Raw genomic sequence first — 24164 nt, 5'->3', positions numbered from 1 at the left:
CACTTCAATACATGTTACACAATAAATGATGTAGCACTGTGAAGTTATGGAATCAGTTTTAAAGTTCCTATTTTACTATGGTCTTTTTTCTTCCCTTCCATATATACTGTCTAACATCAACACTCCTAGCTGCCTAGAATTGTTACTATTTTCTCTCCTGTTCTTCCGAATCTATTAACCCCTTAGTGCCTTCTGAGTCAACCAGAAAATTTTTCTCACTTGTTTTGGTAGAGATTCCAATCTTTTTTGGCCTCTAATTTCTTATCCATGAGTACCAATTCTTTATCACCTACATAACATCCACCGATTTCTTGAACACTTTCTTTTTCTAGGAACACAGCAGTGTTAAAAAGAATGAGCTTGGCTGACTGACTGGTGGGGACAGAGCGGCACATTCCAGCTCTGTAAGATGGGCTGCTCCTGGTCTAATGTGCTAGGAAGAGCTGGGGCAGAGGGAGGCTGAATTCTGAGGCTGATTCTCCTCCCCTGCATTTTATACAGATCTACTCAAGTTGGCAACCACCTGAACTCTAGTAATTTTTTTTCCTCGCAAACAGAAAAACTATGATATTGTGACTTGTAGCAAAATTCATTTCACGGAATGAGACTGGGAGACCTAAGTAACAACCAATGACTGCTTTGACCAAAAATTTCAATCCATGGCTTCAATCTATGGATTCTTTCTGATGGGTAGCATATACTGCGTGTAGCTATTTTTATTACTGAGTTGGTGTTTTTCTTAAAAAAGAGGTACATTCAAAGGATTTAAAAAAAAATATTCTGTATAGTATTCTCCCTCATGAAGAATGATTATATATGCATTCTCACTTTCGTCACCCTTTACCTATTATTCTAGTATATATTTTCTGTGATTTTTATGTTTATTTTTTATTGTATTATATATGTTCTGACAAATTACCTCAAATTTTGACGGCACACATAGATTGTATATTTAGAGATGTGAAGAAGTGAACAATGGGAAAACTGACACACTAATATTATGGAAACAGAAGGGAACACTAACATAACATTCTCTCGGAATGTTTTAGCAGAATATACAAGGTTATAAGACATGCAAGAAAAGACAAAGCTGAAACATAAACTGCTCCTCATAAAAAAACACAAAAGATGTGCATTTATATTTTTAGAATGCAAATGTGTAACACTGGTAAGCTAGAGGTACAGAATAATGAAGAGAAAGGGCAAAAGTCAAGATAATCATAAAGCATAAATGCTCCAAAACAACTTTATTACTTCTAGGGAATAAGTTTAAAGACCTGAGAATATAAAAATGTTTGGCAGAATGGGCAGCTCTTCCTCATTCTTTGGGTAGTATCTCTCTCCGCTCCCATACTTCAGAAACTTGGGCTTTTTGTTTTCAAACGTCCTACCCCCCTTAACTTCCGCCCCCTCCCCCAGTAATAAACACACAAACAAGCAAGCTAGAGTCTCCTCAATCAAATGAAATGAAAGTGAAATGAAAATCTTTTCTGCCTAGGGCATCCTAAGCTCTTCCTTAGAAAATGGTGCTGCAGTAGGTTAGCTATTCAAAATCCAATTCAGCAGCTGGTTCCAGTTTACCACATTTCAACAGAATGTAACATCCTGAAAACATCTGAGTAGGCAGGGATCGCTCCTAAGCAGTGATCAAACCTTTGCATCTCTAACAATACACCTATTGCTGAAAGGCTTTTAAAGAGCTAAGCTTTTCAAGTCAATTTGTAAAACTTAAGAGAAAAGGTAGAGAAAGTGTCTGCAAGTAAACATGCAAAGTATAAAAATAAATGAGGACAAATGAGGACTTTCTATTTCACTATTGTGAAATGTTGTATAGGAAACCAGAAAACAAATAAAGATTTGCTTTTGTCAAGACCCAGCCAAAGACTAAGTGGACTGAAGGTCTTTTAAATATTTTTCACATTTAAGCCACTCCTCATTTATGCTGAGTAGGGCTGCCTAATTCTAAAACAGATGATTTTCATACTATGTTCAGTATCTTTGTGGTCAAAGCAGCAAAGAAAAAAAAAAGTGTCAAAATTTACAGAAAAAGCAGCAGCGACACTGCTGTTTTATCCCAATTATTAATATATACTCAAAGTTATAAAGAGCATCTATAGTTACCAGAAAAGGAAATATGGGCCGGCGCAGTGGCTCATGCCTGTAATCCCAGCACTTTGGGAGGCAGAGTTGGCGGATCACCTGAGGTTAGGAGTTCAAGACCAGCCTGGCCAATATGGCAAAACCCCATCTCCAATTAAAAAATATATATATATGGCCGGGTGCGGTGGCTCAAACCTGTAATCCCAGCACTTTGGGAGGCCGAGACAGGCGGATCACAAGGTCAGGAGATCGAGACCATTCTGGCTAACATGGTGAAACCCCGTCTCTACTAAAAAATACAAAAAATTAGCCGGGAGAGGTGGCGGGCGCCTGTAGTCCCAGCTGCTCGGGAGGCTGAGGCAGGAGAATGGCGTAAACCTGGGAGGCGGAGCTTGCAGTGAGCCGAGATCCGGCCACTGCACTCCAGCCTAGGCGACAGAGCGAGACTCCGTCTCAAAAACAAAACAAAACAAAAACAAAAACAAAAAAAAAAAAAACAAAAATTAGCCGAATGTGGTGGTGCACGCTTGTAATTCCAGCTACTCGGGAGGCAGAGACAGAAGAATCTCTTGAACCCAGGAGGTGGAGGTTGCAGTGGTGCCACTGAACTTCGGCTTTGGCAACAGAGCAAGACTCCTTCTCAAAAAAAAAAAAAAAAAAAAAAAAAAAAAAAAAAAGGAAATAAGAAGAAAATAAGATTTTACTCTTTTATTCATAAATTTTCAATTTTCTACTCTTCTAACTATAGCTTATTGCCATGGTTACAATTTAAATGTCATAAATATGGCTGAAACGTGGGTAAACTTAAGAAAACCCACAACATTATACAGTTAAAATATTAGAAAGTAAATACCAGTTGTGATTGCCATGTTTAGAAGTTAATACCCTTCCTCCTTCCCATCAAAGGAAAAAAAACATAAGTAAATGTAACTAGTAGGCTTGAATATGAGTTTTAGTAAAGAGTGCGCTCTGAGAAAAATAAGGAACTATGCAGTTATTAAGCGTGAATTATGGACACACCTGTGGTGAAGGGAGATGAGCCACTGAATTAGTATCTGCCTAACACTAAAGTACTTGAGTACTTGAGGAGCTATTTGGACAACACTTAATTATTATGTATTCAATTTAAATCATTTAATACATTCGCTTGTGTATTATATATATTTTTATATTTAACAGCTGATTACTCAGCCTACTAGAAAAGTAAAAAAAAGATTTGAAAACTTTAATGTAAAGGAAAATACTAAGCACATAATAGTATATATGGTTTTCTCTTAATTTTTTAATTTTAAATTTTTGTGGGTACAGTGAGGGTATATATGTTTACAAGGTATATTAAGTGTTTTGATACAGGCATGCAATGCATAATAATCACATCATGGAGAATAGTGTATCTATCCCCTTAAGCATGTATCCTTTGCATTATAAACAATCTAATTATACTTATAGTTATTTTGAAATGTACAATTAAATTATTGATTATAGTCACCCTGTTGTGCTATCAAATAGTAGGTCTTATTGGTTTTTTCTATTTTTTTGTACTCATATTTGTTACTTGGCCATGATAAAAACCCTGAAGATTGTAGTCAAATGACTTAAGCAATGGGGAAGGAGTAGAAAGGATGCCAAGGCCCTAGGTATTTCATCCACTATAATGTGTCTTCATAATCTAAACTCATTCTCTCTAGGCTGTAAATCAACACATGATTATATGCAGGGTCTGCTGGGCTTTTGGTAATTAAAAATCTACAAATGCCCTCTCCAGCTCAGTTCAGCCAGTGTACAGACTGGTGAGGGTTAGGAGAAAAATTGCATGGGGAAATCAGGGTATTTCCCTGGCTCTATTTTAAACAACATTTCTGGCAGGGGTGGCATCTCCTTCCTGGTTCCAACTAATGCTGGAAATCTCCCAATCTGAAGCCCCTACAACCGCTCCAGCTCTAGGACTCTGACAAAACCACCTACCTACCCCTTTGCCTTTGTAGTCCTAGGGATGATAGCAGCTTCCTGGCATCATTATCTCTTGGGTGCTTCATCATCCTGTTTAATCACTCAAATCTTCCAACCCACACTTTCATAACTGTACATTTTCTGTATCAAATTCCATATGTTGAACTACCTGGCATGGGTTCTGTTTTCCCAACTGAACCCTGGCTAATAAATACACCTGTTATCTCTGGGTTACAAAGAACTCTTATCCATCAAACACTAATTCCCCAATAGAAAAGGGCAATCTATATTGTACTTCTATATTCTCCAGATAATTAGAAATACAAATGATGACACTAATGTGGCAATATGAGAAGATCAATCCCATACACCTGGAGGGAGGGAAAATTAATACAATCTTTCAGGAAAGCAACTTGATTACACATAGCAAAAGCATTAAAATATTCACGTACTTTAAATAAATTTCTTCCTGAAATTCTAGCCTAAGGCAAATCAAAGGTGATGATATAATTTTATATACAGGGATGGTTACCACAGTGTTATTTAAAATAGTAAAAAATAAGAAAAAACCTGAATGTCCGATACTAGAGATATGGGTAAATATGGTATATACGATTTTCCCTTATAGAATTCCCCTATCCCCCAACTGTAAGTGAATATAGTTATACATCTCCACTATAGTTCACCTTCATTAAACCTGAAGTTCTTAAGAGGGCAAGGATGTTTGCTTTAAACATTGACAATTACGTGCTAGACAAGTGTTTGTCTCAATAAATATTTCAGAAATAATTACGTAGACTTAAAGATGAATTTGAAGAATTTTCACTGAAAAGGTAAAAAAAACTGTATGTAACACACAAATGTACAGAAAGGCTTAGTGATGAGTTTGATTATAAGTAATTTTATCCACTTTTTGTACTTTTTAAATATTTTCCAAATATCTTTTGATGAGTATATATTACACTTAGAACCAGGAGAAAAATTATGTTTACAAAGTGAAAAAGAAAGTCGAGATGAAAGCAGTTGGTAAAGTTAAAATACAACAAGCTCTATATTATTCACCACTGCTTGAATAACTAAAACTAAAAATTAACCTCCTCTCCCCCCAAAAAATGAGTATTTGCTGTCAGGGAAATTTAATTCAAAACCACAATGAGATATTACTTCACACCCACTAGGACAGCTATAATCAAAAAGATAATAACAAGTGTTTGAGAGGATGTGGAGAAGTCAGAACTGTTATTTTATTTTTGAGACGGAGTCTCGCTCTGTTGCCCAGGCTGGAGTGCAGTGGCGCTATCTCTGCTCACTGCAAGCTCCGCCTCCCGGGTTCACGCCATTCTCCTGCAGAACTGTTATTTTTAACTGGTGGAAATGTTAAATGGTACAGCCACTCTGGGAAATAATCTGGTAGTTGCTTAACAGGTTAAACACAGAGTTACCATGTGACCTAGCAATTCCACTAATAGGTTTATACTTAAGAGAATTGAAAACATATATTCAAAAATTTTATGTAAATGGTCATAAAAGCATTATTCATAACAGCCAAAAGTAGGAAGACCTAAATGTCCACCAATTGATGAATCAATAAATGAAATATTATTCAGCCAGAAAAAGGAATAAACTACTGTCACATGCTACGATAAGGATGAACCTTGAAAAAATCATGCCAAGTGAAAGGAACCAGCCACAAGGACCACATGTATGATTCTATTCAACTGAAATGTCTAGAATAGGCAAATCCATAAAGAAAGAAAGTATAATAGAGTAGTGGTTGCCTAAGACTGGTAAGTTTGGGGGTAAAATGGGTGTCTGCTAACTGGCACATTGGTTTCTTTTAGGGGTGATGAAAATGTTCTAAAATTGATTGTGGTGATAGATGCACAACTCAGAATATATTAAAAAACACTTAAGAGTATTCTATAAGTGGGTAAACTGTATAGTATGAATTATTTCTCAATAAAGCTATTATAATAAAGAAATTTGTATATTATACATAAAGAAAAAGCTGTTAAGAGAAACAAAAAGAATTAAGTTCACATGCATGTGTGCCAAATTTGCCATAAAAAAGACAAACCTGCAATACTGTACTAACGTCCTGCTAGGCTATAAAGGTTTTAAGGCATTGCGAGTCAAGTTATGAATCAAAAATAGTTCTTGTCATTTTTAAAAACATAACTTCCTTGTGTATGTATTTTTTCAAAATACAGATTTTGTTACTAAATGAAAATATTCATCTCATTTACTCATTAGGTATATATACATATATATATTTTTTGAGACGGAGTCTTGCTCTGTTGCTCAGGCTGGAGTGCAGTGGTGCAATCTTGGCTCACTGCAAGCTCCACCTCCCGGGTTCACGCCATTCTCCTGCCTCAGCCTCCCGAGTAGCTGGGACTACAGGCGCCCACCACCGCACCCGGCTAATTTTTTGTATTTTTAGTAGAGACGGGGCATTAGGTATATTTTTAATACCTTCTAAAGGTTGGGCATTTTCTAGGGATGAAGTAGGAGAGAAAAAAGAGACACTTTTCAAGGGCTTAGAATTTGGTTGTGAAGCTAATATATGCACACTAAATATTCCTAGGACAGTGTAAAGAAGCATTTACTATTCATTCATGTATACAGTAGTCATTCGCTCAGGTGGTGAATTATCTAGGGTCTACTATCCACAAGGCCCTTGGAATGCTTCATTGAACAGAGCAGACACGGCTCTGGCCCTCAGTAACCACCTTAAATGCTGTGACAAAGTGGGGGAAATAACACCGTATCTCAACTGACTCCCTCTGTCGGCCCTGGTCAGATTTCAGATCACTCTCTCATTACCTCCCAAGAATAAAAAGCAGCAGCTTTCTCCTGGCATAGGCTGCTCTCCTAGGTTTCAGGCATGCTTTCTCTAACTCAGTTGTCCTTTATCCACAGCACTCTGGCCCACATGTCTGAACCACATAATAAAGTATTAATATGCATGGACCTATTGGTTTAACAGAAGTGTTTTCTTCACATTTGAATAAGGGCTTTCTCTAGTAATCACATTTCTAAATGCTTATTGAGTGGTGGCACTTGCTGCCCTTTCATCATCTCAAATCCAACACATCTCACACTGTGGTCCAGAGCACCCCCACTAAAACTGGCTCTCCATTTTGACACTCCTAATTGTTTTAACTGTACCATCCTCCCAAACACAAAACCTCAGTTATTGCGTACCCACCTCACCATCACACCAGCCTCTAAATCCCTATGAATCGCCTAGATGATCTCACAAACCAAATTCTGCAATAAGCTTTCAATTGGTCTATCTTGTCACTAATTTTTCCTCCCACCAGTTCACAGCTCTGCTGTTTCTTCTGAGAAATGTTTAAATAATGACATTTTGCTTCAAGGACTTTTAGTGTCTCCCCATGGAGACAGTATCAAGTCCCTGGAACTTACAGATCTCTGTAATTTCAGCCAGTTCAGCCCTCTGCCTTTGCACATCTTACCACCTCCCAAACCAGTTTTAAATGTTCCCTTCCCCTGACACTTGCATTGTCTCTTCTCTTGCCCAGTGACAATGCCCTCTCCAGAGTGGTCCATCAAGCCCAAGGCTGCAGGACCATCTCCTCTGCCATCTCAGATGTGGCTTGTCCACTTACATCAATATTTCCCACATAATACTTACGTGGCAGTCAACCACATATTATTTCAAGGTGTGTCTTGCCTTGTATTAAACTGTTGTTTAGAAGTCTTACTGTTAGGTAGCTTTTCACATGTTTCTGCTTCATTAACAGTTTGAGTTAACACCTTTTTTGGGGGGGAAATAACTTCTTTGTATGACAGCCAAGTGTCTTGTATGCACTATAAGGAACACCAGAATCCTGGCACCAGGTTTAGATAAACTCAGATACTGGGCATTTGGTTATCTAAGTCTTCCTCAATTCAAGTCTTGTTTGAAAAGGGCCAAAGTATTTACGTATCAATGCCTATTCCAGCATTACAACATCGTTCACATTACTATTTACAATGTAAGCTCCATGGGGGAAGGGGACAGGGACAAGTGTGTGTTATGCCCATCACTGCCCAGCAATGTGCACAGCATCCGGTACATGATGTGAATGCTCAATAAACATTTACTGAGTGAAGGCTGGGTATGAAGACATCAACAATTTGTGTAAGTGGCAGACAGTCTCCTTAATGTAATTCATCCTTCCTATGTGGTGAATTTAGGTTAAAAAGAAAAGACTACATGAAAAGCTACCACACTGTTAGAAACATGCGGATACATTAAAAAAATGAAAACTTCAAGCATCTTTTCTCTGAGTATGATAAACACAGTGAAAGACCCAATTTGTATAATTAGCAGCTTTCTCGTTTATATAATAACTTTTTTTGAGGTCAGCCCTGTGTTTTCTTATGATGGAAAAGGAAACTTTCAGATATGGGGTTGATATTAAAAATACTGCTGTTCAATGCTTTTTCATTACAGTTGACATATACGAATTTACTCAATTATACTAAAAACTTAAGCATATTAAGAACTACTATTCCAAAGCAACATAGCTCAATATTGTCACTATTAAAGGCTTTGCTTGGCTTATTTCCCCAAGAAATAGTAAATTAAGAGAGTAGGCTATGTAATTTGTGTTTATCAAACATAACTCTTACATAATAAAAAACATACCTGTTGCTCTCCAAGGAAATGACTTCTCAGTTGAGCTAAAGAAAAAGAAGGAAAAAATGAAACATTTATTTATTTTGTCACAAAATTTAGCTTGGGACCTGTTTTGCATATTAACATTTAATTTCCACATTAAGTTATAGAAAAGCATAAAAACCTTAAATAAAATTTAAACTTATCTAAGCTAATTTATAGATAGTATTTAAAATTGGAACAAAAATTGTTTCTACTTGGAAATTAAGGCAAATTATAAAATGACATAAAATTCTACTTGAAGACAAAACAGCACAACTGTATGATATTCACAGTACTTACATGATGTACTACAGTTTTTTTGTGATAATATGAAAACTACATATGTATCATATATATGAAAAGGAACCAAAAAGGCTGTTAAACAGTTTATTTTACTTATTTTCAAAAGTGGCAATTAGAACAGAGACAAAACATATAACAGAGACAAAATTTACCGAGGCCACTTTTGAACTGAATGTTGCCTTATAAAATTTAAAACACAGAACTTTATATCAAAAATATAAGGTCCTATAAGCCAGGATAAAGTGACAGCTATGTATTTTCCTTGGTTATTAGAGTGTGCATTTAAAAAATTTGTGCATAAAAACATATCACTGCCTGCCTGCTTGCCACCCCTTGCCCCAATCAATACAGGAAATCACGGTGTTATATATATATATATAAAATATATATATATATTATTGCCCCAATATATAATATATATATTATTGCCCCAATCAATACAGGAAATCATGGTGTTTTTTATATATATATATATATATATAAAATCAGTGCGGCAGAATGCAGGAACAAAATAATGGATTATTAAGCATTTATTAAATGCTAGATTAAGCATTTCACATATGATCTCCTTCATATTATTTATCACAATCTTGTGAACAGGTACATCCTCATTGTTATCTTACAGATAAAGAAACATATGCTGGTAATTCAAAGAGCTGGAACCACACCCAGGACAGTCAGATTCCAAATTCGTGCACCGTATCACTGTGCTACCTGGCAGAACAGCTTGTGATCCCATTTTTGCATTAAACACATACAGACACATAGACAATATGACTAGAAGTCTAGAAAAATAAAAACCAATGTGCTAGCAGTTATATCCATGAGTACAGCCATTATATGTTTTTTTTCTTTTTAATCATTTGTACTTTTTCTCCTTTTAACAAAACAGAAAAAGGACATATATTCATGGTATTTTTTGAGTGCTTATTAAATTTATAGAAAAAGGAGTGTGACTCCGGGCTTAAGGAAACACTTTGCAAAACAAAGAACGTGGAGCAGGGGAAGAACAGTCCTTTTAGTGCTGTATTTCTAAGATTTTAAGTTCTTATTACCCCCTTGATACTTTCCCCAAGTCATTATGTGGTTATGAAACTTGCTGGTTGAAAACCCTAGATTCCATAGAAACTCCCTGAACTTCAATTCTGTGTGTGATTTGCCTTTTTTTCCATCACAGGAGCAACAGTTCACATTCCAGGACTTTGAATGAGCTGTAAGCAGGGGGACATGTTCCCAGCAAGTGGAGTCAACCAGTTAATGCTAATCTCCTCCAGGGCTCTGTGATATTCCTTTATCTGAAATACCCTTAGCTGATTTCAAAATAGACTGATAGGAAAAAGTGAAAACTTGGTCAAATATCAGTAATGAGACATTTGTCTTGCTCTCAAGGGTAGGCCATCACTGTCTTGGGACTCCAAAAGTGGTTTTGCACACTGAATTTCAATTTCTTCTCAATCTGTTTTTGTTATTTGACTGTATTATCTAAACTAGTTTTCTAAGCACTGAGGTTGACATTACCCAACTGTGTTTCCTCAAAAGCACCATTTTATGTCAATATTAAAACACATGGTAAATGAAACTGCCATCCAGAAATGTTTAGTATACCTCAAATTTCTTGGGAATATTAAGGAAGTTTTATCTTCTGAGTTTGAAACTTATATAAACTTTAATGAAATATAAGACTTTTTATCCTCAAAATTGTAAGTCACAGAATATAATTCCAGATAACTGCTCAAACGGAGCAAGGGCTGTGGCTGTTTTGCTCATCTCTTTATACCAAGTGCCTAGCATTTGCCAGGCACACAGCAGATGCTTAATTAAATTGTGAAAAAATCAAGTTCTTTCTTGTTTTGAAAGGTCAGGATTATATAAATTACCAGGTATTACCTAGTATAAGCAGGTCAACTTATTCTCCCTGAGTCTAGATAGGAAGCCTCGTTGTGTAGCAATCAGGCAAACAGCATTTCTGCTGCTGAAAGAACCTTTGGTTACCAAAATATAATAGGTATTCCTAGGTAAAGGCAATGGGAAGCCTCGGTTAACATGAATATTCCCTTCTCTATTTAAGGTAGAATATATAAATCATTAGAAAAACAAGCTAATAAAGAAAATTAAAAATAAAAAGTTCCATGGTATATTTTGAAGATCATGTATTCAGCCCAACTAATTTCACACTAACTTCTATAATTCTGAGAAATAACTGGTCATTACATGTTATTCATAACAGCCTATTTTCTTTTTGAATTACTCACTTCAAATGATTCTCAAATTGTTCACTACTTTGGGACTCAGGGATTGGACAACAAAACACATGGAATTTTGACAGGCTGTTTTAAACCACCAAATGCAATTGTTCTAATAAACCCATGTTTATTAGAACAATCACAGGCAGCTTCATGTTAGAAACATAGGCTTATTTCCTCCTTCTCTCCCTCCAACCATCTATTCCTAGAAACACTTCCCCAACTTTTACTGAATGCCTACAATGTGTCTGCAGGCATTGTGCCCACAAATGACTCCATCCCGATTCCCTTTCACTTCTCTTCTGAAGATGCCAAGCAGCTTGCGTTCTAGGAGCTTCCACTAGAATGTGAAACACATTTTAAAATATATACAGGAACTGAGTCACCCATGATAACTTTGTTTCAATGGGAAGATATATTCATAACATAATATGTAAATAACTTAATAACAATCATTTAGAATGAAATCCACTAATAACCTTGGGGCTGTCCGGTCAGATGGAGAACATCAATCAAAAGCAAATTTATTACCAAATTAACAATTCATTTTAATGCAAAAAATCAGTTTTGTTTACAGGAAGACAATGTGCCTTCATTATATTACATGAAAATATGTTGTAGATCACTATAAAATTCTACACACTCCTGAAATTAATTTTTTTCATTCAGATGCAAATGGAGGCAAAATATCTTTGTTGGACATTGATGGCTGTGCAATATCAACTTTGAAAACTCTCCTTATTTTGCTGTTTTCCATATTAGGACTCAGAAAATTACCTGCTCATAATCCCCTGCAGCCAGAGGCAGGCCAGTAAGTGAGAGTCCACAAGAAGCCACATGTGGAGATAGAGTGGTCCTGAGCAATTGTGGTGGATACAGTGGTGGCAGTAGGCACTGCTCCTGGAAACCCAGATTCAGATTCTGGCTCCCTGGCCTTCCTAGAGACTCCATGAGTTGACACCCAATAGCTTTTAAAAAGTTCCTTTTCTGCTTACATAAGCCAGAGAAGATTCTATTGTTTGCAACCAAAAATCCTGACTGATGTTATCCTAAAACTAACAAAGACAAACTAGCCCTCTGAAAAGGGCCCAAGACTCATAACTGTAGACTATTTCCAACTGCATACTGGATATATAACACAGATCAGATTCAACATATTGAAATTATTTCCCTCTAAACTGACTCCTGCTTAGTGATTCCCACCTAGTCACTCAAACTGAAGAGCAGGGAGTAATTTTACTGTTTGTTCTTCCCACTAGTGTGTAAGCTCCATGAGGGTATGGGAGTTGGCCTTGTTTACAGACAATGGCCAGAGCCTAAGGCAGTATCTGATACATGGCCATTACTCATTTTGAATTAATCTCTACTACCACTGACATAGTTCTGGTCTTTATCCTCTTTTGGCTGGGTCCTTCAGTCTCTCTCCTGACTGGTCTTACTTCTCATCCTGGCAGGCTCTCTTCTACGCTGCTACTACTGTGATTTTTTTCACTCACCTCTGATGTCATTCTTCTGCTGCTAATGCACAGCAGATTCACAGAGGATAAAATGCAAACATCTCACATGGCACAGAAGGCCCTGCACCACCTGGCTCCTTCTAGCGTGCCCTTTCCCACACAAACCTATATTCGAAGCACTTCTAACTGCTTGCAATTGCCTCACACACCATACTGTTTCACACTTTCACTGCTATTTTTAGGACAGAACATGCAGGAATACAGCCTGAAAATTCTTTCAGAATTACTCAAATTCTAGAATGGCACATGCAGGTACCATATAACTTGTTTATATATCCATGAAACAGAATGCTCTAAAGTTTACCTTCACTTTGTATCACCTTCTATAATAACAGGAATATTAAAACAAAATGTTTTACTTAATTCTTCTGTCTGATGTGAGCAAGCCTGCTTTAGTGGATACCAGTAGGTAAACGCTAGGAGAAGGGACAGTAGAGAACTGGATGGAGCCACATGGTAATTCTGCCATGCCACTTCCCTCACCTTCTTTCAGGTCTAGGTAGGGCTCATTTTATCACAAGCATACACAAGCTACTGTTACTAGTCTCTTAGCAAGACATATTGAATTAGGACAAGATCCAAGGGTTACTCCTTTCTGAAAGAGAACCAGTTCTTAGCCTGAAATTAGAATATGGTCAAATTGCAAAATTTACTGCTTTATTTAAAAAAAAATCAGGCTGGGCACGGTAGCTCACACCTATAATCCCACCACTCTGGGAGGCTAAGATGGGAGGACCGCTTACCTCAGATGTTTGAGACCAGCTGGGGCAACAAAGTGAGACCCTATCTCTACAAAAAAGATTTTAAAAAAAATAGCTGGGCATGGTGACATGCGCCTGTAGTCTCAGCTACTTGGGAGGCTGAGGTGGGAAGATTGCTTGAGCCTGACAGCAAGGCTCAAGGCAAGCAAGGCTGCAGTGAGCTGTGATTGTGCCACTGCACTCCAGCCTGGGCAACAGAGACCCTGTTTCAAAAAAAAAAAATAAATAAACAAAAATAATTGTGTCAAGAGATTTTACACATACATGTATATTTATATATCAATATAAATCATTAATAGCTGAAAAAAATAAACCACAGTCAATAACAAATTAAATTTTACTCAGTATTAATTAGAAGGGATAACTCAAATTATCCTAGAAATTGTTTTATTTATGAATGCAGCATGGGTGTGTACCACTGTCTGGACTATGTACCATCTACAGCCTTCTCTCTGATGACCAACCATCATCCTTCAAGAATTACCTGAGGAGAGCTGGTCACCTCCTCCTTTTTGTTGTGAATGTACTCAATAATTTATGTGTATTTTTGCACTTTTCACATTGTAACCATAGTATTTGTTTACCTACCTGTTTCTGCTACCAGACTGCAGCCTTCTTGAGAGTAAATATAGTATATTAATTCTACTTGCATCTAACCAGGAACTGGTGTTGAGTAGGATGCTTAAATAGATCATAACTGATCTTAACTTTTTGGGTTGCTGTTTTAAAGACTAATGCTACATAATTTTAGAAACTGTTTCAATCATTCTGCAGAAGAGACCCTTTCCTCCCGATTTGGGCTCTTTGTATCTCATAGAAAAGATGTTTACTGCATATATACATACATCACATGGATTCATTCAACAAATATCCGTTGACCATTTATTGAGTGCCAGCCATTGTTAGAAGCCGGGAATACATGGTGAGAAGAGCATCCTACAAGAGAGGACTCTGATGTCAATGTCACAGGGTCCAGCACTATCCAGACTAAAGACATTCACATATCTATCACAAACAAGTGTGAAGCAACTTTTAAAAACAAAAACCAAGACCTAACTCTCCTTATACTCATCTATGAAAAGAAGGTCAACTGGTACTGGGAGCACCCAGGTAGGAATTTGAACATGAAGTCTCCAGTGAGACAGGTATGGAACAATATGAACTATACGCCATAGTCTAGACTGTACCTCGATTTCCACAGCTCACAAACTATAAGCAGTTGGGAATAAGACAGTTTGGGAGACCACCAAAACAATATGCTACATGTGTAAGAAATCTGACATTTCTCCCCTCTGTCATGACAGATGATCTCTTTAATGGCGATTTAAACCATCTCAAATGAGTAGCATTACATGATCTACTTTCACTATCACATCATAGTTTTTTACAATATTACAATATTCTTTTCTTTTTTTTTCTTTTTAGAGACAGGGTCTCATTTCATTGCCCAGGCTGGGATTACAGGCATGAGCCACTGTGCCTGGTACACAATATTCTCTAAATTTTTCTTACGTGTTCTATTAAATAAAGGTAATTAATACATGAATCAGATGTGTATTAATCTTTACTATGAAAAATTTTAAAAAATACATTTGTACATTTTTGGCCTTTCCTTGATGTTTCACTCCTCAGTTTCCTCTCAGTTTTACTATTTTGAGCTCTGATTCTAAGTTCCACAAGTCTGTATTTCTGCAAATATTAATTCTTGAATTAGAGTTTAAAAACTCCCACATTTACAGATGAAATCTCAGTAGCTTCAGGACATAAGTTCCAAAATGCGTTTCTTTCTTTCTCCACCAATTCGTTATTGTCTTACTTTAAATTTGTGATTTGCTCATTTTATAACTTATGTTTCATCTTTTCTTGTGCCATTGGTGGGCTTTATTTCTCCACTAATCAAAGTTACTCCATTAACAAACGTATAGGCTTTCCGGATTCTAAATCTATTGTGAGTTCTAGCTAAGTCTACTTTTTAGTCAATTCCAAGGTCTATTTCTAAGTTTTAAAAAAAAAAAAAAGGGAAATTCATTTTGTGTTTTTATTTTTTGGCAATGAATTACCATTGTAATTACTTAACACCTTGTTATCCTCTAGGCATTACAAATTGCTTTTTAATGAATTACTCCAAAATCCTCTTAGTTAACGTGAACTGGGCTCCATAGTTCCCTGTTACTCTGTATTTCCCATTATGCATCTGGGATTCTTTTCCCCCTCCCCAAGGGAATATGGCAAAATAACTACTAATGATTCTCAAGTTTGTCTCTACTTAAGAATATCACAGGATAAATTTTAAACAAATTACCTTAACGAAGTAACACATTCTGTCAAACACTTAAATTTCTATATTGTCATTAATTATAATTAAATGCAATCTTCAATTATGATCAGGAGACATAACATACTTTAAGATTTTTATTTCTATCTAACATTGCTTTGGCTTCTGTTTTAATTAGTACATTTAAATCTTTGCTCGGGTCTTTCTGTTAATGCATTTGTAAAATATTCCATTAGTTTCTTGTGAGTCCTTAGCTAGGTTAAATGCATTCTGTGCTTTAGCTTTCTTGAGTGCTCATGAATTTATGCTGAGAATGCTGCTTTCTGAATGTAGTTCCTGTGGAAGTCCCTGGTCTTATTAGGACCAGGCATTCACCTGTGGGCAGGTCTGATTTCTCCTTACCCCGACCCTCAACAAGAATGTCCATGAGCTCATTTTATACTTATAATTAGCAAGGTGAGAAGTAGGATCTAGAAGACTAAGATGGAATAAAGGGTTCTCTACTGCTATAACCTGTCTTCTGATGTTCTGAAAACTCATACCACCTACTAATAGGTAACTGTCAGGTTACAACCAGTTTTGTTTTTCCTGTTTGGGAAACAGGGCCTTTAGCTGTTGCTTTTAGTTAGATAAGGATTGCCCAGGAAATAAATTCTTTACACTAGAGACTTATACTCGTCTTAACATCAGAACAAATAGAGCAGTTACACAAAATTAAACAATATATCATGATTATTCTTCCCAAAACAAGTTTGGATAGCTCTTCATCATTGCACTAAGCTAGTTCAGTAAGGTGAAGACAGGAAGGTCAACACGTGAAGACAGTGAAGGTGAACTGCTTTGCCCAGCTCAAGGACGGGGGAGATGGAAGGCAAACAAATATCTCCACCACCACATTCACTACCACCTCGGAGGGGCTCTCAGGACCCTAGTTTGAAAAATCACGAATCCAGGCAGTGATGATTTCTTAGCAAAAATACTCTGAAAGCAATCCCCCTTAGTATTTAACTATATTTTTGAAACCCCTTCCAAATTTACTTAGTGTCTATTCACAATCAATCTCAATGAAAACAAAAACAAAACAAAACCTCTTCCTCCAAATTCCTGGTTTTTCACTGACCGAGTCTCTCTTTACCATACTGTCAGATCCTGGGCAATTCTCTGTTGGATGGAGACTGATTTCTTTGTTCCCAAGAAGGGGCCACTAATTAATTCTTCCTGGCTTTTCATCAGAATGGCCGTTAGTCCCCTCTCTTCCTAAGGCTATTCCCAATATCTCAGCAGCCAGGAAAAGTGAAAATGTGACAACAGGTCCCTAATTGTAGTTTAGTTACTTTTATGTGTTATGACCTTGCCCCTGAAAATGGCACATGCCTATAGTTTGAACTAAGCAAGGCATAACAAATGAGACAGGGCAAAGGGCTTCTTTTCATAATTATATGATCCGAGGGCGATATTGAGGTTACAGAAAAGCAAGAACACTTGAATTAAAAATGACACCCTTCATGTAGGTTACAGCTGTTCCTGACCCACCAGCCACAGGACATGAGGCTTGAGCTGCCTTCCACTAGCGAGGCTCTGCATCAGTCCATCTCTACTCCAAACCCAATCACTGCTGTGACCAACAGAATGAACAAACGAGACGGCTACAGGAAGGCAGACCTGATGCCTCACGGAAGGCAGGAAAGCTCAAGGGCCTAGAGTCAGACTCATATCTCCCTCAGTGACACTTTACCTGAAAAACTTGGCTATGCTCAGAATATGCTTTTACAATTTTAGTCTTTAAAAAATCATGAGCAACAGGGACAGCAAAATGTGGAATAAAAGTCCAGTCTTGGTTTACATTGGATGCTAGCAAGTTTGAGTAAAATACATGCCCAGATACTGTGGTGAACATGTTTGGTCTTATTCATGGTCCTATTTTGTTTTCATACTTGTTTTCTCAGTTCTTCGTTCTACTTTTCCTTTGTGCTACTCTACTATACATTTTTGGACCCCTATAACAGCTGTCTAAAATGCATTCCAGGGAAAGGTAAGATTTAAATAAATAATATCATGACCAGCCTCCTGAAGGGAAAACTGCTTATTTGATGCAGAGCAAAAACATGAAAGGAACAGGAAATACAATTCAAGTAACCTTCATAGGGACTAGAGATGAACAAATTTCAGAAGATGTTAAATATTCTTTGACAAAAGCATTTTGTGTTAGTGCTTTGAATCTATGAATAAAAGATTCAGAAGACCATATGGGAAAGGGAAGATCAAAAAGGATGTAGTACTAGACAAAAAATGAGACAAACAGTTCCCTCTAGTATCCCTATAAATTATACAGGAAACATGACTTCTGTTTATGCCCATCCCACAACAGGTGTTCCAACTAGTCAAAGCAGAAATCAGAATAGGAAGGTTTTCTAATATTTCAAATGACATTTGAAAGAATGAAAGCAACTGAGATGAAAAGAGCAAAATGGCTAAACGCAACAATAGACTCTCTTCCTAAATATCCTGCCACAAACCTAGGATCCTATTTGGGCAAAGGGTTGGCCTTGAACCAGATGGGCTACTGGGAACTGTGTCCATGGTCTACAAAATGCTGTGGCCTCCCTCATTTCTATTCTTCTAAAACCTTCCAAAGTTGAAGAAATAGAAAGGAAATTAAAAAAAATTTAAAATAAAGAAGAAAGGGCATATAAACATACTATTTTCTGCTAGAATTGCATAAAAGTATCTACATCTTATACTTGTAAATAAAGCAGATGCTGGTAAGGAGCAAGAAAAGGGCCCTGTTTTTCTATTTGTTCTACGTGAGACTGGGCACAGCATTAACATGGGACTAAGCTGTGGCAGTCTGTAGTAAGAGACAAGCTGGGATACAAAACCCTTGAAATTCATAATTACAAATAGTTTTATTTAATGCATACAATTTAATTTTGTACATTATTTCATATTTTAGGTGCTTTGAAAAGCCTATGTAAAAATTTACTTAAAAGGAATTTTAAGCCGAAATTTGTAATTAAACACTTATACCTCCAATCACTTACACAGAGAGTTCTTTGCTACTCATGTAAAGGTACTATCAAATCTGGTGTGTGTCTAAAGAATGATACTCACTTTCTATCTACTGATTATCTGGAGTAAAGATTTTTAATTTTTATAAACAGTAAAGTTCCTTAAATTGCCAAAAAAATTAATCATAAGTGTGAAAAGAGAAAGCATAATATACTTGTTAAATTTCTGCTTTGCTTTTTGACAAAGAAAGGTTTCTCTCTGTGATAGCATTTTCAGCTCTTGATTCATGGACAAGCAACATGAATAGCTGTTTTAGTACAGAAAGAGGAATGAATTCACACGTGGGACAGTCCACAGACCCAGGATTATTAATAACTATCCTGGAAGAAGAGTGGACCCATAAGGAAACAGACAATATTCTACATAGTAGATACTACGTTTCTATGTAGTAAAACATCTGGATCCTAGAAAAGTGGTTCTAGAAAGGTTTAAATACCTCTGAAAACTCTCATGGATCCTTAATTTCCTCTTACCCACCACTCTGGTTTCCTACTCTTCTCTATTTATCACCCACATGTTCCTAACTACTACTGTAGGGGAATGAAGCAGAAAAAAGCCTAACAGGAATAAGGAGGAATAATAAGGAGGAATAATAAGGAGGAATAATAAGGAGGAATGATGATAATGACAATGGAGGGACAGGGTAAAGTCTCTTAAAACAGCATTCTTGATAAACAGTGCGGATTCATAAACACTGATCAGGAGTTGAACAAGTAACCTTCAAGGCAAACAGAAAAGGTAAGTGGTTGGTCAAGACTGCCTTAAATTTCTAGCTTTAATGTCGAGGCTTCTTTGGAGAAACATGAATCCAAAAAGAAATGCCAATTTACAACATACCAGAGGAGAGGTTGACTAACTTTATCTTTCTTTCCCTCTTTTTTCTCCCTGTCCCATTCATTGCCATGAGTGAACATCATTGATAGGAAAGGTATTACATGGTATGTGGAGCATATTATGTAAATTTATAATGTCTACATTGTAAAAGTTACAGCTAATAAATGGTGTTTATTTAAATATTCAAAAAGTTTATCACTCAGATTGTAAGAAATATAACCATACTAATTTTATAAACATTGAAATTATGGTTAATTTTTAAAATGCAATTTTAGTCAGAAAATTAAGATCTGAATCACCTAACATTTTAAAAACTGTTATGCAACATTTAAAATATATACAATAAAAAACAGTATAACAAACACTCTGTATTTATTATCCAGCTTCAACAAGAAAGTGAACATGTGGTCAAACTTATTTCATTGACATCTTTATTCTACATTATATTCTCTACATTACTGGATTGTTTTGAAGCAAACTCAAGACATCTTATTACTTCAGTAATACTTTAAATGTATCTTGAAATATAGATACTTTAAAAAAAGAACATAACCACAATAATATTATCACACCAAAAATTAACAGTAAAATTCTTGGTATCAAGTATCTAGTCAGTATTCATATTCCCTGTTTCAATTTAAAAACAGTTGGGTGGTTTAAATCAGGACCAAAACAAGGTCCATATGTTACATTTGGTTGCTACGTCTCTAAAAATCTTTTGATATATAGTTTTACCTCCCCCTCTCTTCTTTTTCCTATTTGAAATAATTTCATTTGCTCTGTAGAATTTTAGCCTGGTTCTAATGAATATACATTCATTCAGCACAGTATCAACTGACATGTTCCTCTGTCTCCTGTATTCCCCATAAACTGGTATTAATATCTAGATGCTTAAATAATTTTAGGGCAAGAACATGTCATGGGTGACACTACATACTTCTCATTGCATCATATCAGGTGACTAAGATTTCTGGCTGTCTCCCTTTTTGCGATATTAACATAAGATAGATCAGTGCGTTCATGTCCTGTCAGCCCAATCTATTCACTGTAAAATTTCCCACTACCTTTCCAGCTGATGATTTTAGTAGCCATTGGTGGTCACTGGTTTGTCACTATTTTGTTAGTGGTTGCTAAGTTCAACCGAGTTAACTTCTAGACTTATTCTGCTTAAACTACTTCATACAATAATATAATTTCTCCCTTTGTTTTATGTTCATAAGAAATATGATATAATACTATTTCAGTTGTCACTTATAAATGTCTTTACTGAAAAGTATTTTGCTAATGTTGTTCAGAAAACAGATATAATTCCGCATTTTGTGCTCTGTAAATATTAGTTCTTATATTATGGTTGATAATTTTACTTGAATTTTGTCTGTGGCTGAAATAGCTCTCTTATTGATAAAGTAACTCAATCTGGGAAGTAGATCAATCTTTAATTGACTTGGACTGAAGCAAAGACTATGCATCATAGGATCCTAAAATAACTGGCTATTCTTTTTCTCCCCCCCTCCGCCAAAAAAAAAAGTCTAGAAGAAATACACAACACACACACACACATGCACACACACACACACTCAGACATTCCTCTTTGGATTATATGCAGTCTACTAATGCAAACCAAACATCTGACAGTGGTTAAAATGTGTAGGTATTTAATGGAAGTTTTTTTAGCTGTGAAAATCTGTAGTCTACACACTTTTTCCTGCTTCAGTTTTAGAGTGCTTTTCTCCTATTTAATTGTGGAGTAACACAACAGCAGCATAGAAAAATCTATGCAAAAACAGATTAGATTGATTTGTTATTAAATAGATTGTGAAGCCTCAGGGAAGATAACTATAATAACAATTCAGACAATATAAAGTCTGGCAAACTTGTCATGTTTGTCCCCCACTCCCATCCCTAGGCAGACATGCCATGTACATTTTTATGACAAGCTGATTAACTGCTGAAAATGCACTAATGGAGGGCCCTCACTTTTAGGTAGATAATCACATTTTCAGTTTTCTTTCCCATACATCACTGGATTAGAGCTGTGTAGGGTAGTTCTCTGAAGGGTTAAGGATACATCACACATATTGCTCTTGTTGCTCTATGTCCTTAACCTGCCAAATGGTAATGAGAATGAGAGTTTACCACCCACCTTCTTTTATTTCATCATGAATATTAAAGTGATTAGATGAAGGAATTACAAAAAATTTCCCCCTAAGATGGAGCTTGCAGTGAGCTGAGATCAGGCCACTGCACTCCAGCCTGGGTGACAGAGCAAGACTCTGTCTCAAAAAAACAAACAAACAAAAAAAAAATTTCCCCCTAAAATAATTAACTGCGCTAAGTACATTAGTGGCAATAGGCAATATATATTTAAAGGTTGTTTGCTAGAGTTGTTGAATGAACATTTATATGACCTCTTGTAACATGTTTGTGAATGACCAGGAATAGAAATATCAAGCACTTCAGAGTTTCCAGATAGGAGAGACAAAATAGTGGTAGTGGAGGTGGAGCTGTAGACGAGGACTCTTGCAGATGCCTCTGTACAGCAAACACAACTTTTACCTAGGTAGCATGTGTTTGGAGGGGTGCAGTGGTAAGAAGGAGGTAAATGAAGTACTGAAGTCTTCCCAGCCACTTGAGACTCCAATGGAAAAGCAAGAGAAAAACACTGTCTTTAGGGGAAAATGTCATCCTCATGTTAGATTCAGGTGTACAATAAATAAAACCAAATCAAAGCAAAACACACCACCACCGCCAAGACCAAAAATGAAACCCTACTGAAGAGTAAGAGGATAACATGCACAAAACATTTACTATCAAACTGCAAATTACGTTATAGGTGTTGAACGGCTGCTGTTCTCTTTCCTATACTATAATTATAAAAAGGGATTTTACCGAAGGATATGATGATCAAAGATACCAAGGTAAGGCATCCTGGGATAGAGCTAGGAGAGCCAGTGCAACCTCATCAACAGCATTCTTCACAAAATTAAAAATAATAAAATACAGGCATACATTTTATGCTGCTAGAAAGACACTTTATCATCTGGTTTAGTTACGCACAATGGTGCCTTGCTGATAGAAGGCAAATTTCTAAGCTTGTATCTTTGTAGCTCTAGAAAACAGCAACAGCTAAATATTTGGTGAATGAATTTAGAAAAGACGTCATAAATATTTGCAGAAAAAAACATGCAGAATCACTAAAGAAAACGTGGAGATAGAAACTGAGAGTAACGTCAGTATAATCTGTGTGGGCTTTCACCTACCCTAAGTGGCAGGTTTGGATAATTTGAGATTTATTATTATATTATATAGAGAGGGTTATTTCTTCTACATACGTGTCACTGTACTAAAATGTCCATATTCTATAAATAGATCAATATGGTGTACTTTGTTCTACAATGTACTAGGATCTGCACTATTTTAAGAAATATATCCCAGAGTTATTTTAGCTTTAAAAAACTAATGATAGAACCAAAAACAACAAGCCAAATTACTCATCAGAAAAATGAGCAAACATGAACAGCGGAGGACACTCAAATGGACCATAACACATGAAAAGATATTCAACACCAACAGCAATTGAGAAAATGCAAAGTTAAATGAGATAACGTTAGTTTGGCAAAAATTAGACAGTTCAATATTAAACACTGGCAGAAAGAAAGAAGGAAAGAAAGAAAGCAAGAGAAAATGAACCTGGAACTTTTTTACACTGCTCAAGGGGGTGCAGCTGTTGAGCTACTTCAGAAAGCTGCTTCAAACCAGCAAGATCTAGAAAAATTAAAAATGTACATTCATTATGATCCAAATAGTCTACTTCTCATTATATATTTTCCATAATCTTACACATGTGAACCAGGATATATGTTCAAAAATGTTCACTTACAGTACTGTAAAACTTCAACAATGGAATGGCTAAACAGTTTAATGTCTATGATATAAATATACAAGAGCAGTTAAAAGAATGAACTAGATTTACACACATCAATGTGGCTGGATCTCAAATGGAAAAAATCAAGGTGCACAATGACACATAAACCACACCTACCATCTTTGATGTTAAAAAAAAGCAACACAAAATATTGGTTACACAAGTGTTAATATATATGTATATAATATGTAAGTACTATATATGTATTGACATAAAAGTATACAAAGTAATTTGAAACACTACACACTAGTGGTTAGCTATGGGGAAGAGAAAATGTGGCAAAGGGGACTTGAATTTTATGTTTAATATTTTTTATAAACAATGAATTTTTAATAATTTTTAATTACGGGATGTGAGTACTTACATTTTCATTCTATTCTCTGCACTTACAATTTTTAACATTTCTCAAAACAAAGAAGATTTAAAAACACAGATAAAGGGAAAATAATAATAGTAATAAGAAAATACAGGATTTAAGAGCATTGTTGCTTTTATGAGATGGTAAATGTAATTAC

General features: G+C 36.1%; 1 protein-coding gene across 7 annotated transcripts in view; it reads right to left on the bottom strand.

Annotated features, from left to right (window-relative positions):
• The window catches only part of PKP4 (plakophilin 4), a 230325-nt gene that overhangs the window by 71593 nt on the left and 134568 nt on the right, over positions 1–24164 (bottom strand). For all 7 annotated transcript variants that reach the window (XM_007965032.3, XM_007965034.3, XM_038002085.2 and 4 more), the window contains one exon: positions 8711–8745. In XM_007965032.3, coding sequence (XP_007963223.1) covers positions 8711–8745 — 35 coding nt within the window. The remainder of the gene's footprint in view (positions 1–8710; positions 8746–24164) is intronic.

The sequence above is a fragment of the Chlorocebus sabaeus genome, chromosome 10 (assembly GCF_047675955.1).
Source record: "Chlorocebus sabaeus isolate Y175 chromosome 10, mChlSab1.0.hap1, whole genome shotgun sequence".
NCBI classification, from domain to species: domain Eukaryota; kingdom Metazoa; phylum Chordata; class Mammalia; order Primates; family Cercopithecidae; genus Chlorocebus; species Chlorocebus sabaeus.
Note: the sequence above shows the minus strand (reverse complement) of the source record. Positions and strands in the feature narration are given on the sequence as shown.